At 39.5% G+C, this 17,433-nt stretch overlaps 1 protein-coding gene across 1 annotated transcript; it reads left to right on the top strand.

The window, feature by feature from the left end:
• The first annotated feature begins 725 nt into the window (after positions 1 to 725).
• On the top strand, positions 726 to 16,094 carry mnx2b (motor neuron and pancreas homeobox 2b). Its single transcript, XM_034116135.1, has 4 exons — positions 726 to 780; positions 12,242 to 12,657; positions 13,946 to 14,106; positions 15,040 to 16,094. The coding sequence occupies exons 2-4, from the start codon at positions 12,252 to 12,254 to the stop codon at positions 15,442 to 15,444; spliced, it is 972 nt and encodes a 323-aa protein (XP_033972026.1). The 5' UTR covers positions 726 to 780; positions 12,242 to 12,251; the 3' UTR covers positions 15,445 to 16,094.
• Positions 16,095 to 17,433: the final 1,339 nt, after the last annotated feature.

Below are 17,433 nucleotides of genomic sequence, written 5' to 3'. Positions count from 1 at the left end.
TCTTAATCAAAGCGAAGGCTGTGTCCATTAATAACCCAGTGTGTTGGCCTGATGACAGAACACAATGCACCTAATGGAACAATTTATTTCCATAATGCTGCATTGTCAGGGCAAGTGCACAGCCTCGGTGGGGGGACGGGACAGGAGAGCGAGGGGCCCGTGTACAAAACAGAAGGACAGTGAAGGACATTAAAGGCACATTCGGTGAGTTTTGAAAACATTAGTGGATGCCTCCATTGTGAAATATTTGTAATGGTGCGGGGAGAATAAAGGTGAATTATTTGTTATACTTAGGGTTCTACTATCTTAATCAGAAATCCCAGCATTCACTATACAAAAACAAACCTACAAATCTGGGATTTCTAAGAGGCAATAATCCCCAAAATACAAACTCACCTAACGGAAACTCAGGCCAACCTTTGGTGACATTTTCCTTTCAGACATCTATCAGCGAAACACTGAGCATCTATCATACTACAAGGTAAAACACCTGTTGACCCTGAGCTTCACTCACAGATTACTTCATTGTATAAGATGACTTAAAGCCAATTTAACACAGCTACTCTCAAATATTTAGTTTAACCAAAAGATGAAGTGCCACATAATGTTTCACTTCCTTCTCTGGGTGAAAAGTTCAAATGAAAATAAAAATAACTCACTTAGGTGTGGTCAAAAGTGTGCTCTGTTTCACCTCTCAACACACCCAGTAGTGTTGTCACGGTGTACTGAAACCAACTGACTGAAACACCCGGGTGTATTACTCTGCTTCACTGCAGCAAGGTGAGCGGCATTTTAGCTTGTGTTAAGGAGCTTTTTAATCCTCTTCATTAATGTAGAATACATTGTTTGATGCCCTCTAGGGGGGTGTCTTCATCATGGTTTAAATTAAACTAAATGGACTAACAGAGTGTGCTGTCTCTGTATGAATGCTTGTGTCGACTGTTTCCTTTAACATGTTCTTCATTTGCTTCTCGTTCCCCAACACAACAGGACACCACTCTGTTTTGTTACCCTGGTAGTTATATAGCTGTATTCTTTTGCTGGGATTACATTCCTTAAGGGAAATACAGTTAAGATGTCTGAGAAGCATGATGTGGATGTTTTAATATGTAACTGAAGTTCTATGTCAGGCACAGTGTGAGACAGGGCAGGAGACAAATCACTTAGCGTCCGCTTCATCATCCCGGCCTGTCAGAGCATCTGACAGAACGGCCAATTATGGAAGTGCTAATTCCTCAGTTAGCGCGCTCTGAGCCGTCCCAGCTTGGCACATCTGCAACGTTTCCTGGAATTCAACACCACAGTGCACCAAGAGCAAACAGAATATCACAAACAGTACTAATCTTGTAAGGATATTTGAACAAAACCAAATGTCAATAAACATGAGATTTAGCTATGTAAATATGACAATTGTAGGACATTTTGCCTCGGAATAATTTTAGTACACGTGGACAGTGAAGTCAACTCAAGGGCTTTACTTTACTTTACTGCCAAGTGCTTTAAAACACCAAAAGACAAACTAAGAAAAAATAGACCAACCTTATATTAAAGACTAGTTTGCTCTAATCATAAAATGAGTATAAAAACTCAAACTTAGGCTTTTATGGGGTAAAGAAATATCCATAACTTATCAGGGAATAGGAGCCTGTAAATAACAATAGTAAAACATTTTAGATCTATTTCTTGAGGCTTATTCTTCTCTCTTGAGGGCCTGAAAGTAAGAGACTTTCTTATGACTGCTTTAAAGTTTTCTCTGTATGACTAGTTGTGTATAGTGAAAATTGGAAAATAATTACAGTTTCTTTATTCAACCTTTTAAAATAAATGTTAATAAAACATTACGCCCAGAATACAAACAAAGTCCTCTGTGAACATGTATAAAATGAAAGTATTCAGAGCCAAATAAAAAGTGTGCAGATTTATATTAATGTTGCTTTAGATGCCATACTATAAATATGTTATAGTGGAAAGGCCGGTAATCATAGAGTGGGTGTGTGGTGGGAATCTTTTAAATATGGAGAAAACGGTTCACACTTTTAGACAATCATCCCATTCACTTGTTTGTGTAATTTATTGTTCACACAAAAGTAATACAAATAATTTAGAGAGTTCAAGGGGGCATCTTAAGATAGCCTAATAATAAAAGATTTGACTCTTAAAATAAAATAATTTGTTCAGAATTGTTTGGTCTGCTGCTCTGTAGACAATTTCAACTGATATGATCTGCAGTAGTATGTATTACTATACTAGGAGTAGCAATTACATTACATTATGTTGGGTGCCAACTAAGAGGGAGTTCAAAATGTCCCAGTTTAGTGGGGGAACTGGAAAATAATTATCATTTTAAGGTGGGTTGATCAAATTCTCCTGTTCAGGTGTTCTCTGATATTTTTGTTGTGGTTGAGATTTTATTTGTTTCTGTCTTTAATGTTTTTATGTTTAATTATTATAATGGGGTTTGAAATACAACCATAGACCCAAAACCCTTTTTTTTCTCTGTACAAAATTATGTATATTAGACACAAAAATGGACAGGTTGACACCTGCTAAGCACATTTTTCATCAAAACTAGATGGAGAATCCGTAGTTATTTGTGACAGGCTCACTAAAAATGATTTAGGCTACCTTAAAGATTGAACACATTTAGTTTATCGGGAGGAGGGGCAGCTTATTCAAACCAATTAGCACACTGACAGAGAGGGATGAGTTCCCTGACCTCTCTACCCCTGTAGCCATGAACAGAACAAATATAATGAAGAAGGAGTGAAGAAAACAAGGGAATGAGTCAGAGCCGATTGTATTTAAACTTCCATCGTTCCCTTAAAGTCTATAGTGCTATATATTTAGCTGTACTGTGAATCAAGGATAATCCATAGAATAAGCTACAGAACTGTTTCTTGCATGACTGGAGACTCACTAGAAAGTTATTGAATGTCAAAAGGCTAAGTGTAATTCATGCAGATCTAATTTATTTCTTAACTTTTAATCTGTAAAGTGTGCTAAATTGAAGCTAAATGAACAGAGATCTGTCTATTGGTACTGTGAGGATATTTTGAGTGTTCTGTCACTTCATCAGAGCTCTGTTGCTGAACCGCACTCTGTCACACCTATGATGACATTTTGATCAATTGAGAGCCATTAAAATACACCACAATGATGTGATTTACCTCTGCCACAGTGTCCTAGATTGACAGATTTTAGCAGCGCTCCATTAGACTATTGACAAACTCCAGCAACTGATCAATTCATTTAAATGTTTGAATATTGACTACGTCCCAGCTGAAATTACCTGATGGGAGGTGGCACTACCAGCATTACCACATACAGATACATTTGCTAAGTGCTTAAGATAAGTCTGATGTGTAATTGATTTTTTTTCTAATCTGCATAACAATTCCTTAAAGTAACAGAAAAAGCTTTTAAACTCTTAAAATCTGTTTAATCAACATGTTTCAAACTAAACATCTAGATTCAGATCCTCTGGTCCAACCTGTACTCACAATCTGCGGCTGTCCGTTTTTTCTCTGTAGATTTCTGCTGCTCTGTGTGCATGAAGGTGAAACAGAGATTCTGTTTCGAGAGAATAAGAAATAACTGTTTTTAGAGTATCAAATCCTAAGAACGAGTTAAATTCTGCATCAATACATCGGGATACAAAGATGACATAAGTAGTTTGGAGTGTTTCAAGTGAAGACCTATATGCTAAGTATTGTATTCTGGACAAAAGTGTTCGACCATACCTGACTGCTATCCCGACAGTTTTTCCGCTATGACATGCCTGGAATCTTTAAAGCAGAAATGTTATTCAGTTGATTATACGTCAAAACACTTTGTGGACCAACATAAAACTTGGTATTCTGTTTATAAATGTAAGGGTTTACGAATAGTTTGTAATTCATTTATGAATTAGGTTGTGAACACTTTATAAATCATTAATAAGCTTTTATAAGACATGAGATAAACAGGGCAACTGTGAAATGTTGCTTGCCAAATAGTGAGCCCACATTTATCTGAACTGCTAAGCCTTATATTGGCTACTTAGCTTACTTCGTCTGCTTCATCAGCCAGCATCCTTGGTGTCTGTTGTTCACTGAGTTGATTCTCGCTGAGTAGCCTATATAAGGCTTAGTCATCTTGCCAAATAGTGAGCCTGTGTTGATGTATGCAAACTATGTTAGAACTGGTTTATAAATGGTTCTTAATGATTAATAAAGTGTTTACAACCTAATTCATAACCTAATTATAAACCCTTTATGAAACCTTTATAAGGGTAGTCTTATTGTAAAGTGGTACCGATTTTTCTAAGCTGCCCATTCACTACTCTCGCTTTTCACCACTTGGCTATTCTTTTCCTCCCCAAGATTTAAAGATTCAAAGGCTTTAATGCCATATGAATAGAATATATCTTTATTGTCATCATACAAAGTATAACTTTATTCAACCCTTTTAAAAAACAGTAGCTACAGTGTAGTTAGGACAATGAAAAAGGTACTGTAAGTCCCGAGCTCCTCCAACAATGCAACATAGTATAGGACATAAAACAATAAGACACATTTTGAACAAATGAAAATGAAACAGAATAAAATAGTGCAGCTAATGTTGCAAGACCAATGTACAAGTAATGCAGATGAAGTAAACGATATACTTGTCAGAAAAATGAATAAATACAATAAGCTAAATAATGCAGAGAATGTTGTAAGCTAAGTAAATGCAGTATCCCCTCAGTAACCTTTGGTTAGTGTTAATGGGTAAATTGAGCCATAACAAGACATTACCTGAGTGCTAATGGCGTTGGGTGATATCCTCACAGCGGAAAGCATGGCTAAAGACATGCTATCATGAGCATTAAACCTCATCCCCAAAGTACCAATTAAATTCAGTGTTCAATGTCATTTCAGACAGCGAAATATGGCTAACAGTGGACTGAAAGACGATGTGTTTTTTAACACACTGTACAGTTGGAATTGAGTTCTGCAGAAAGCGGGAAAAGAGAGAGCAAACAGTCAACGCACGGAGATCTTCAAAGCACTTGATGGCTCTGAATATCCTCATAAGTGGCCAGATAATGCATGGTGGAGAGGCACAGTGAGATAGCAGGGTGAAAGTAATGATGTCTTGTTGTGGCTGATAAGGTGTATTTATCTCTTATCTCCCATGTCTATGCACAATAGGGCCCTTGTATGGGTGATAGTAAAACACAGGGCTGTTAGATGGAAGGACCCATTAAATGGTCATAAAACTGACACTGGACTGGATTCTGTTGAAAGGAAGCTTTTGTTTCCAGTGTGGAACAAATAAACAGGAGAGCTGGGAAAGAGATTGGAGAGTCGCAAGGTTGGAATTCCCCAATTTAGATGTGAAGCAGACTCTGAACCCTTTGCGGTTTTATTTGTTCTGTGGTTTATCAAACGTTTGCACTTTATTAAGCTGCTTTTTATCCACTTAAATCGTATATGAAGAATGCAGGGAGCTATTGAGATCAGATAAACTGCAATTACATTAACGGGCCGAAGAGATACCTTTCATTCGGATGCATTTATTTAGATATCTGGAACATATAATAATGTATTTATTTGTTTGCTGTTGTGTATTTGAATCTTCTTGTGGACATATCATTCTTATATGAGGAGTTTTATGTTATACACTTTCATCTATAATCAGGTTTAACCATACATCTTTGAAAGTTAAAGTCAAATTAACTGTACTGATTGTCTTGTCTTATATTGTCATGAAAAGTGATACATTATTTTTCAAACAACTAACTGAAATCCTCTTCTTAACAGTAGTACAGTTACTACTTGAGCAGCACATGTTGGAATAAGGGATTCACAGATTGATGTTGTTTTACTTAACAATCCTCCGAGCCATATCTATCTAATGTTTAGGGAGTGAAGACTTTGACACATTTCTGAATACTGATCTTTAAACTGACCTTTTAAAACAACCTCCTAGAAGCCTTTTCTGATCTGACGCCTCTCGCAGCAGGAAGTCATCATTTATTTGCTTTTTTCACACACTGAAACAAGTGATTATCGTGAGGACAGTCTTAGCAAGCCAGCTTTAGACCAGCATAGGCCTTTGTTGTACATCACAACCCTGTTATTATGCTGCAATAACACAATGTAGCAAGAACAGGAAGAGCATGAAATTCTTCATTTCTGTGTTGCTTCATGCTTTTTTCAAGAAGGTTACGCCTGCTGCTATAGCTTTTGAAATATCCTATCATCTACTTTTGCTGTGTGTTGTGATTCATTCATAAGTCAAACTAGACTCAAAGAAACAGCAGCTTCTTTTAAAATAAGCTCAGGGTTCTTTTCAACATATTGGAGTAACGGACAGAAACTCTAAGGTTTCTAATTAAGCATAACATCTTTTGGCTTCCCTTAATTAAGTCTGATTGTTATAATGGGAATGCTTTTTAAAATGTCTTCCATTTTTGTAAAGCACTTTGAATTACCTTGTGTTGAAAGGTGCTATATAAATAAACTTGCCTTGCCTTGCCTTGCCTTGTAGTCCAGCTTGCTGTCGGCCATGCTTTTTCAACTACTTTGACTCATTTTTCCTTAAACACACATGTTTTTTCTAGCTCGATAATTGAAGAATACTGTTGCTTTGGTTGTAAACATCAGGGGCTCAGCAAACAACTCCATTTACTTTCCAGAAAGTGCTGATAAACACCTGATAAGAGGAGTGGGAAGAGGCCAAACTAGCAAAGACAGACAGAAGGAGATTCACATCCAGTGGGCTGGATGTCATATGGCAAAGCTCAATATTGGTTAATAAATGATGTGGAGAGGGTAAGGAGGCTGAGAAGAGAAGTAAAACTCAAATAAATAACCTTTATCTGCTTAATGAGACAACTTTAAGTTTAGTCTCAAGGTCTGGCGGAAAGCGAGTAGATTTATCGTCTGCCTCCAACATTGTGGGAATTAGTCTAATTACCAGGGGTACGGAGAGATGATTTTCACTGCACAGAAAGACCATTGTGCACCCGAATCATTTATCACAGCCGAAGTCAGGCATTGTACTCCAGCCCTGGTGGGAAAACTAGTGCTGATGGACAGTGTCCCTGAACGCCACATGTCACAACAAAGAGCAGACACAGGAATGTGCTCATATGAAGCCAGTTGAATCGAGATATATCAACAAATGTTACAGTAAATGTGGCTTTCATGGTCCAGTGCATGGTGTTGACATGTTTTCATATGATTCATGTTATCAGACTGACAATCTGTAGAAGCTCCTGAACTTTTTTTTTTGTCCCATATGTGAAGGGTCCTTAGGTTAAATAAACCAGCAAGGATCAGTGACCCATTGGGAGTCAATAATGTGCTGACACACAGAGGGCACATGGATTAGTTTTAGGACAGAGAAGGCTGTCTCAGAGCTGTGGTAATGATTGAAAAATATGCCTGTAATTGCTGATAAGCTCTTTAATGTTTCAGTAAACTCCTGTTGGCCGCTTAGTTTACTGACGCATAACTTGTCGATAAGCTCTGGCTTTGTAGTGTAACGTCAAGGGCTGGCGGTCTCTTTGAACACATTGTCTTCTCACGGTGTGAAGGGTGTGCGCCTCATTTTGAGCAAAGGGTTCAAAAGGGTATGTGTTTGTGAAGACATTTGTGAAAGGAGGGAAAGGAAGTAGTGAGAGTTTTGGTCAAACAGATCAGAGTCAGTGTTACTTTCAGACAGTCACATAATCCATCAGATGAACTACATCATGTTGTTGTCTTTGACTCAGGTGTGAGCATCATGCAAACTGCTGAAGTTGCTGTCAGCTGCACTGTGGCTGACCCTGACCTCTGAATGGTATCAATATAGGATTGCATTAATATCTCTGTTATTTAGCTTCAGGTGATACATAAAAGATAGACAAAACAATACATTTGCTTTAAAAACCTGAGACAGGTAACTTGAATGTATGAGTTTACATTTCGAAGGGTTGCTATACTTCTCATCTTAAATGTTGTCCACTCAACAAAGTTATGGCGCGTTTCCACTACACGGCCTCGCTCGGTATGGCTAGGCCTCGTTAGGACTGGCTCACTTTATGGCGCATTTCCATTACAGTTTAGGAACTGGGGTAGTATCTATAGTAACGCAGTGTAGGCAGAGCTGTGACGTCATCTTCAATGAGAACCCCAGAAAAACAACACAGCCGTTAGCTGTTAGCACTCAGAGCTCACAGCTCCTCATATATGTTCAGAAACTAGACAAAAGTTAAACAAGTACAAACCACAGACTGCCTGTGTCATGGCGAATACAGTCGCTGGTTTATTTATGTCTGTATAGGCCGTTGTTCTGAGTGTGGACGGTCGGAGCATATACTGCGTTAGCTTAGCCAATCTCCATTTAGAAAACACGCATTTTAAAAGGTTTTTCGCCTGCCATCTGTCTGCAGACTTGTCAAAGCATTAATTCATGGTTTTTACTAACCGGTATCAGTATGTTGTTACTTCGGCATCATTTTGAAACGTGTATTACAATTAAATCACGGTCAAATATGTCCATCTTGTTGTAGTTGTAGCCCCCTTGCCAGCTCTCTCTAGTTTAGCATACTCAGCCCGACTCAGCCTCGTTGTCTCTGGCCCTAGACCCACGATTTTATGAGGCCAGAAAAACTGTGAATTAGGACCCGCCGGCCGGTACTAGGCCAAGTGGAAACGCAACCAAAGACGGGCCGCTGACGTCACAGCCCTCTTAAACCGTGCTCCGCGCTGTAGTGGAAACGCGCCATTAGTCAACTAGAACCAAATTGTACTTTGCAAAAGGGTGAGAGAAATGTTTGATTTGTGCTCTTGGCAAATTTCCAAGTGGCAAGTCTGGATACCTACCAGGTTAAGATCCCCATGACCCCTGGTTGAACTGCATGTCAGGTGAGTTGCAATTTGATTAATTGAAAATAAGGGATTTGCAACACTGAAGTTCAGTATCAATCAGGTTCTGCATTAGGCCCATTGTTATTCGGCACTGTCTTGAAGAGGGGCACTGTTTAAAATCAAATCTCAAGACCATAATTAATTGTGTTTGTTTTATGCTAAACCAGAATTCCTGCAGGGGCCCACATATTAATTCGGAACTATGATGTAAACCAAACTTCTTGGGACATTTTATTTGTTTTCTTTGCTGTTTTGGTATACAGCGATAATGGGCCTATGGTGGCTTTTATAGGCACGGCACCATTTGCTCTTGTCAAGGAGAGCGACGTTGTGCACAACACTGCTCAGTTTCAGGCACCCATTCAATTTAATTTGTCCGCCTCTGTCAACAGGCCCGGGTGACGGATTTACCCGTGGCCTGACTATTTAAATTACTTTCAAATCATAAAAGCAAGGAGCACGAGGGGGAGAGGTTGAGAGAAACAGGCAGAAAGCAGCACTGATTTCCCAGGAGCAAATTACCTCTATATCAGCGCGGGAGACAGGCGGTAATCTCAGAGAGAGAGAGAGAGCGAAGGGCGAGAGACAAAGAGGGTAAGAAGGGGCTGGAGAGAGAGACCGCTCCAATTTCCTGGAGGTCAAATACACGCGCGCACGACGCACGTGCACCAGCCAATTACATATCGTGAGTGGAGGTCTTATAAAGATTCTGCAATGTATTTTATTCATATCTTCAGACTGGATTTCAATTTCCGGAGACACACGATTTAGAGCTGTTTTGTTGTGGAGGCTGGAGCTGCAGTTTGATTAGACTGTAACATTGTGACGTCTGCACTGCTGTTTGTTAGTGAGGCTGTTTGAAGTGGTGCAGCACCGATGAAGCCACTTGGAAACTCATGAAACTCCTTGAACAGAAACGAATACTCCTTCTCCTAATAGTGCTGCACCTGACAATCATTTGTGTTATTAATTAATATGATTATTTATCGATTAATCATTCGGGCCCTACAATCTCAGTATATTAAACATGGCTCACCGTCGGTTTCAGAGCTAAGGTGTCACTGTCAAATGTTTTGTTTTGACTGAACAATAATCCAATAAAACCCAATTCAAATGTAACATTTTTACATTGAAATGCTGAATTTGTGCCAATTTTGCTTCAAGCAATGTCAATTTGCAAATTGAATGACTTGCTTCATCTCCATTGACTAATCCAACGCAAGTATAGGAAAAGTCATGCAAATGAAGATGTGCAGGGCCTACAGGACAATGAGGTCATGTGCTCTAAACGGTGCACATGGTGTAGGCTACAGTGTTTTTATACTATTTGATTACTTTTAGGACAAATCTCAGTGAATAATGAGAAGGCCTAAATAAGCCATCTATAGTATTCAGACTCCAAAACACAATTTGGAAATTCTAGAAAATGTACTAACTCTAAATGATTAACAATTAAAGGTAGGGTAGGTAAGTTTGAGAAACCGGCTCGAGATCGCTAGAATTTGAAAATACACAACCGGAGAAAATCTGCCACTTCCTTATAGAGCCCCTCCTCCAACACACACGAACGCGCACATGACCAATGAGGGCACGAGATGAGTTTGTGCAGAGATGGAAGGCTGACAGGCAGGTAGGCCATCCAGTTATTTTAGCCGGGCCGGCTAAAATGATTGGTCGTGCTTTTTACAGTACTACAGCTTCCACAGATGACATTTTTTTATGGATTTTTTGTCAAAGCACTTGAGATATTCATTGCTATCGGGATGTTAAGAGCATTTCATGGAATATGACAAAAAGTGTATCTCGAGCCGGTTTCTCAAACTTACCTTCCCTACCTTTAAAGGCTTTATTAGGTGGGGGAAGCCCCAGCACTTTTAAATGCAATAATTTGAATCATTCTGAGCATCATGATGTTCCTGTTTGCATCAACATGCAGGTTCTGAATACAAAACAGTTACATTAAATGTCTCTAAGAAGCCTATCAAAATTCAAATTTTCCAACAGATTAAGCCCAATTTAAAGTTTGTTATTATATTTATATAATGTTCAAATACTGCTTACTGCACATATTCTTATTTCATATTTCATATTTTATATTCTATAACTCATTGCATTCCATTTCGCTGTAAATTACTGCTTTATTTTATTGCTATTTAACTATATTTTATTACAGTGTCCTTAAAGGTGTTTTGTTTTATATTAGATTTCTTGTTTTATATGGAGATTCTTTGTTTTATATTTGATGTATGCACCATGACATCAAGTCAAATTCCTCGTATGTGTGAACCTACCTGGCAATAAACCCGTTTCTGATTCTGATTCTGATTCCGACATGGTTGAATTGTGTCAGTGACATAACAGTGAATTAGACCACATTCAGCTGACAGACATAAAACCATGTTGAAAAGAATAAGTGAGACTCCACTTCCCCTTCCGCTTCTCAGGTCTTAAAATGGCATTAGTTCACCTTAAGCAGAGGACCAATTAACTTATAGCCTTTTCTGCCAAGTCATTACACTTTTATATGGTTTGTGTGCAATTCCTGATCGTAAACTTTAATGACATTGGTATGGCCTGAGTATGAGAATGAAGAAAGCCATTAATATAAATGACTTAAATACAGGAATGGACACAATGCTTGATTTTTTAACGTCACACAACCAGAGTTAAGCAGAAACATCCAGCATGCTGAAAAACAGCCAATATGTGTTGCCAAGGTGTGGAGGATGTTTGCAGCACTAATAATTAGTTTACTATAATTCTTTGTTTATGGCAAGGTAGCTAGGAGCATCTGGCAGTTAGATAGATACTGAAAATACAATCTGCTAATCTTCTAATGTACCTCCGCGCTTTGATGCAGTTGAAGGTGTTTTCAGGCGGGACAAGGGTTGGACATTACCTCACTCTGAATGCTTTCTGGGGGGAGAAACGAGCGAGTAATTAGCTGATTAGAGGGCCGTCACAGCAGCCAGCCTCCAGCCAATCCCAGCGCACACCGGCCTGCAGGGGGGGGGGGGGGGGGGGGAGAGGCACAGCTCATGCAGGGAGACGCATGCCTCTTCTTGAAGTTAGTATTAAACACCAGGACGGACGCAATGTTGCAGAGTGACATGTGCAGGTGCAATTTAGCGTCATAGATGGAGGAATGCACACGCAAATGTCAGTAATTTAGTCATACGATAAGATCATGCTTTAATGCTTACTTTTGATAATTAGGCTGTAACTTGTTTTGACTTGCCTAAACTTTTTTGGAGAATATAAAGAGAACGTAGCCTATGAGTTTGTGACGCACGGCACAGGGTTAGGGTTAGGGTAGGCACCCGCCAAAGTTGGCATTTTTTAAAGACTGCTCTCCTCCTAAGTGAAGTCGTGATGGAGAAATCCAAAAACTTCCGAATTGACGCCCTGCTCGCTGATGAGACCCACCGGGTGAGCCGAGACCTCTCCCCCGGTCTGAGCAGCGACAGCCCGGCAGGCAGCCCGGTGTCCTGCCGCCGCGCGGACACACCTTCTCCGCGGGCCGCACAACTTCAAGGACTACTTCACAAACCGGGTCTCCTTAATCTCCCGCATCCAGGACTGGCTTCAATCCCCGGCATGTATCCTGCCCCCATGTACCCTTTATCCGCGTTGGGTGGCCATCACCCCGCGTTCGCATACACCGGTTTCACACAGACCTACCCGGACCACCTGAAGATGGCTGCCATGGCGGGCTCTCTGCCCCTAGAGCACTGGATCCGCGCCGGGATCATGATGCCAAGGCTGCCAGATTACAGCAGTAAGTATATAATCAATTTAAAATGTCAAAAATATCCACACTTAAAAAGGCAAGGGATAAGCTAATTGAGAGAAATAACAGTCCAGTTTTGAAAATATTGTTTCATTTTCTAAATCACAGACAGACCCAAATCAATCATGCACCGCTTTCCGTTATCAGGTTTTACAGTTTTTAATCACATGGCTTCACCTCTGAAGAACCGCCAACGAATTTAACAGAAATACTGTCTAATGAAAATGAGTAAATTGTTGACTAAGCTTGATTCATGTTCCGTTTAAATTATTCATCCTGATATTATCGTAACCCAACTGTTGTAGTAGTTAAAATAAAAGGCCTAATTAATAATGATTTATTAATCCTTTGTTTTTTTGCTGGCCTATTTATTGTTTATGGTGTTTTCGTTGTCACATTAATCAATTAAGTAGACCTTAATTATCACGTATTATCAAGTCTACTGCAAATTATCTCTCTTTAAGATTCAAAAGGATTTAAATAAAGAAAATATTATAATGTCTAAGATCATACAGAAACATGCAGTTTCAGCGTTTGACTTCCTTTTTTCAAACTGCTAATTGCCTGTCCTAAATTAATTTAGCTTGTATACTAATACTTTATTTTTGTTAGTCGTACTCTGTATTATTTTTGATTTAACTCAATAAACGAGATCTTCATATATTTAGTGGTAATAACAGCCCCACCTTGTCCCGTACAGTATATCTCTACTCTGGTCTGTGTTTACTGCTTATCTGTATGTCACATTTACATTTTGGCCCATTTATTTCTCTATAAACGCCAACCCGATGAAAATTGTCTTTGTGTGACGAAGAAACTATAAACAAACACCTAAAACGTTCTGTAGTTCATCAATAAAATCCCAAAAGCCTTCATTGAATTTTCATTAAGTTAATGGCATGCCTGTGTTTTTATGGCCTCTGCGCCCGCTTCTGCCGTGTCCCCCCGTCAACAATAAACTGGAGTAAAGCTATTATAGTTAATGATGGCGAGAGAGTGCGGGCATATGTGTGCTGCTCCCACCCACAAAATATATTGAACTTCCTATGTCCTTGGTATTATAAAAAAAGACAGACAGCAGTTGCTTGCTTCTATAAAGGGCAGATATTTCAAAATAAGTTTGATTTGATTTGTCAAAACAATCATATTTAGACATTGTGTGTTAAACATACAACTCACTGAAATAACTGATAAGAAAAAAAAGTGGAAATCATTATTAAATGTAACCGTCCCACTCACATGCCCCACACTGATGCCTTTGCTCTTCCTCCTCCAGCCGGCCCTCAGGCAGGTCTCCTGGGGAAGTGCCGGAGACCCCGCACCGCTTTCACCAGTCAGCAGCTGCTGGAGCTGGAGAACCAGTTCAAGCTCAACAAATACCTGTCCAGGCCCAAACGCTTTGAAGTGGCCACCTCACTCATGCTGACTGAAACACAGGTAAGAAGCACCAGACCAAACTTCCCCAGAAACCAGGTTATTTTTAAAGGTGATTTACAATCCTAAGAAACAGAAATGAGGAGCGAACTGAACGTGTTTTACTGAACATCAGACAGTCTGCTAAGGACAGCAGCAGCACACTCCATCAGGATAACTGGATCTTAAATCACTTCAATAATTAAGGGCAGGCACATTTTTTTTAAACCATGAATGTCATCCTGAAAAACAACATCACTGACACCTTAAAAACAAGCCATGAGTTCCCTCAAAACAAATAACAAGCAATTCAACATTGCACGAAGTGTAGGCATCTATAGTTAAGTGTATTTGTGAAATGTCAAATTAAATATACCTCTATCATAGCAAAAGGGATAAATTGACAGATGTTAAAATGACATTCTGCAAAAGTGTCACCTTACAGTATGTACAGGGTTGATTTGAAAAGAGGACAAATAGTCATGCAGATGTGCATGACTGAATGTCTCCACTTTATGATGTCCAAAGTGAGTTTATCTTCACAAAGAGCTGAACAAATACATTAGGGTATTTTGTTTCCTCTGCAAAATAGGAGAATCTTAAATATGTAAGATTTAAATAATATTATATTTTAAGCACTTATTTTATTGTTGGATGACACAAATTAAGGGAGATCAAAGATACAGAGGGGAGTTTCTTGTGCATTGTGGAAGTTCCACAGTAGAGAATTAGTCTTAGTACAGCTATGGACAAAACTTGAACAGGAAGGGTCCCACTCAAGACTCAAAAACAGAGAGAAGATATTATACAAATCAAAATAAACTGGCAGTTTAAAAATAAAAAGTGATTGTTGTTCTAGAGCTGCAAATAAGATATCTGTTCAGACAAACTCTGGATGAAATATCCTAAGTATTACCATGTTGTAAACATTTTTTTTACTCTGTTGTCCCTCCCCAGGTCAAGATCTGGTTTCAAAATCGCAGGATGAAGTGGAAACGCAGCCGTAAGGCGAAGGAGCAGGCTGCCTCTGCTCCGTCCGACGCACAGAGACTACGCAACGGGAAAAAAACAGCCACGGACAAATCAAATGAGAGCAGGCGAGCTTTGGATCAAGACGACAGAGGGATGGATCTTGATATGGAGGATGTAGAAGAGGAGGAAGAGGAGGAGGACGAGGAGGAAGAGGAGGAAGAAGAAGAAGAGGAGGAAAGCCAGCATGGTTTTCCTGTTGGGAAGCCACGATCAACAGACTTCTTGCAGCGCACCACTGATGTTAGCTACAATCCCCACAGCCCTTTCTCTGATGAGGAGCTGGAGGGGGTGTCAGTAGGAGGCGACAGGAAGATCGGGGCGGGACTGTGAACAGACATGAAGGAAACAGGTTTCACTGAAGAGACATTACACTGGGACATATCTCTGTTTCTGCAAGAGACCATTTCCAAATACACACAAATGACACAAATATACTGTATAAACTGAATAAAATCATCTTTGAGTACTGTACATGTCATAGCATGCCGGAAAAAAAGGTGCTCATTTCCTTCCCTCCATGTAGCTGTTTCTAGGCCATCACCTTGTCAATTTGTCAATTTTCTCCATCCACTGAAAGCTGGAGCTCAGTGAACACACATGACCACATGAATGAAGGATGCAAATTGAACTTAGGTGCGTTCAGACAGCGGGAGAATGTACAGCCTCCACTGCATCATGAAGACAAAAAAAGAAGTTAAACATACTGTGTCACTGAGGAAACAACACAAGATCAGAAACATCCGCTGCTCCAGATGTTTTTGGGGACAAATACTTTGCTGACTATCATCTGTATTACATTTAGTTTTGTGCATTTTATGTGTAAATATTGATGGGTTTTTCTGTCCTTGATGGTGTTTCTGAATGTGTTCTTGTCACTGACATGTAAATGAAAGTAATTTATTTGAATGGTTGAAAAGATGAATCATCCGTGTATTTATCTGAAATGTGTTTGTGGTGTAACTGTGAAATAAAAAAATGAAAAGGAATTTATTATTGATCAATGTTCCCATGTGTGTCCAGTCAAATGTAAATACAAGGGAATTAAAAACAGTAAAGTGATATCAATATCTTAATAATGGGAACAGCTGAAACATGCAGTAAAGACATTAGGTCAATGGCAACTCTCCCCAAGGTCAAAGTTGGATAACGCTTTTTAAATGCGTCTAATGTAAGTTCAGTCAGACAACTCACTTGTTTCTTAAAATGTTTATTATAAGCAGCATATAGTTTGAGTTTGGCGTCTAGGCTCGGGCCTCATCACTCCACAGATTTACAAAGAAGATTGAGTGATGATTAGATAACTATCCCCCGAGCCTATAGGTGGAAACTGGGGTGGAGCTGGGGTGGAAGCTGGGGTGGTGGTGGGGCAGGCGAGTAGCAGCAACATGAAACACAGCAGCAGGAACATGAACGTAGCAATAGCAAGTGAACACAGCAGTGGCATAGCGAGGCAGAGGCAGGAAGACCTGGCAGCTTAAATAGAGCGGCATGTTTAGGAGAATGTGTTTGGTTGGTTGTAAGAGGGACGAGGTGCGTCACGTGTTAATGTATCATTGGTGCTCGAGTTGACTGCCTGAACTAGCTCGCAGGCTTCGCCCCATATGTTGAAGAAAATACATTCTACACAGATGCGTTTTGAGCTGAATTCTAACATTTCAATTGTTTAGCAGGTATATCTTATAAGTGTCAATTTCTGCTAAAGTAAGAAAAAGATGATCAACAAAGACATTAGGATTCATCCTCTGGGGTTCATAAAGGCCAAAGCTTCAAAGCGGTAGCGGGCCTTCTTGATTTAAAGGGGCATAAGACAACCTAACATTTGTTTTCAATATTGTACTTGTTATTGTGAAGAAAACTAAATACATTATTAATTTAGGTATCAAATCTCAAAGAAATACCATAACGGTCTCCTTAAATCTCACCTGCAGAACATGTGTCCATGTTCTTATTGACATGCAACATACTAGAGGAAAGGTTATCTCTTCTGTTCACATCTCTTTCAACTGCTTCCTGTTTGTTCACAGCCACCGCGTTGCCTCTGGTAGCAAAAGTCATTCCCAGTTCACCGTCTTATTTATTACCAAGGCTCTCAGATATTAATTACTCGAAGGAGTTTACTGATAGCCAAATAATTAAGTTAATGAAGAGGAAGTAAAGCAATCAAAAGCCTGATGGTGATGTCACACAGGCCCATTTTAATTTCCAAGAGCAACAGCATGATGAGTGTGTGTAACTGCGGCGGGGCGTTTTAATGGCCACCCTTGTACGGGTGGTGATTAAAGAGCAGATTGGAGGACATGCAGTATGGTGTCATTTAGC

Source organism: Trematomus bernacchii, unplaced genomic scaffold (genome assembly GCF_902827165.1).
Source record: "Trematomus bernacchii unplaced genomic scaffold, fTreBer1.1, whole genome shotgun sequence".
In the NCBI taxonomy this organism is placed as follows: Eukaryota; Metazoa; Chordata; class Actinopteri; order Perciformes; family Nototheniidae; genus Trematomus; species Trematomus bernacchii.
The sequence above is the reverse complement of the archived record's forward strand: the minus strand, read 5'-3'. Positions and strand labels throughout refer to the sequence as shown.

Excerpts from the sequence above, each read along its gene's own strand:
- mnx2b (XM_034116135.1), top strand. The coding sequence starts at position 12,252 with ATGGAGAAATCCAAAAACTTCCGAATTGACGCCCTGCTCGCTGATGAG. Across the intron at positions 12,658-13,945 it reads AAGGCTGCCAGATTACAGCA|CCGGCCCTCAGGCAGGTCTC; the intron begins GTAAGTATATAA and ends TTCCTCCTCCAG. Across the intron at positions 14,107-15,039 it reads TCATGCTGACTGAAACACAG|GTCAAGATCTGGTTTCAAAA; the intron begins GTAAGAAGCACC and ends GTCCCTCCCCAG.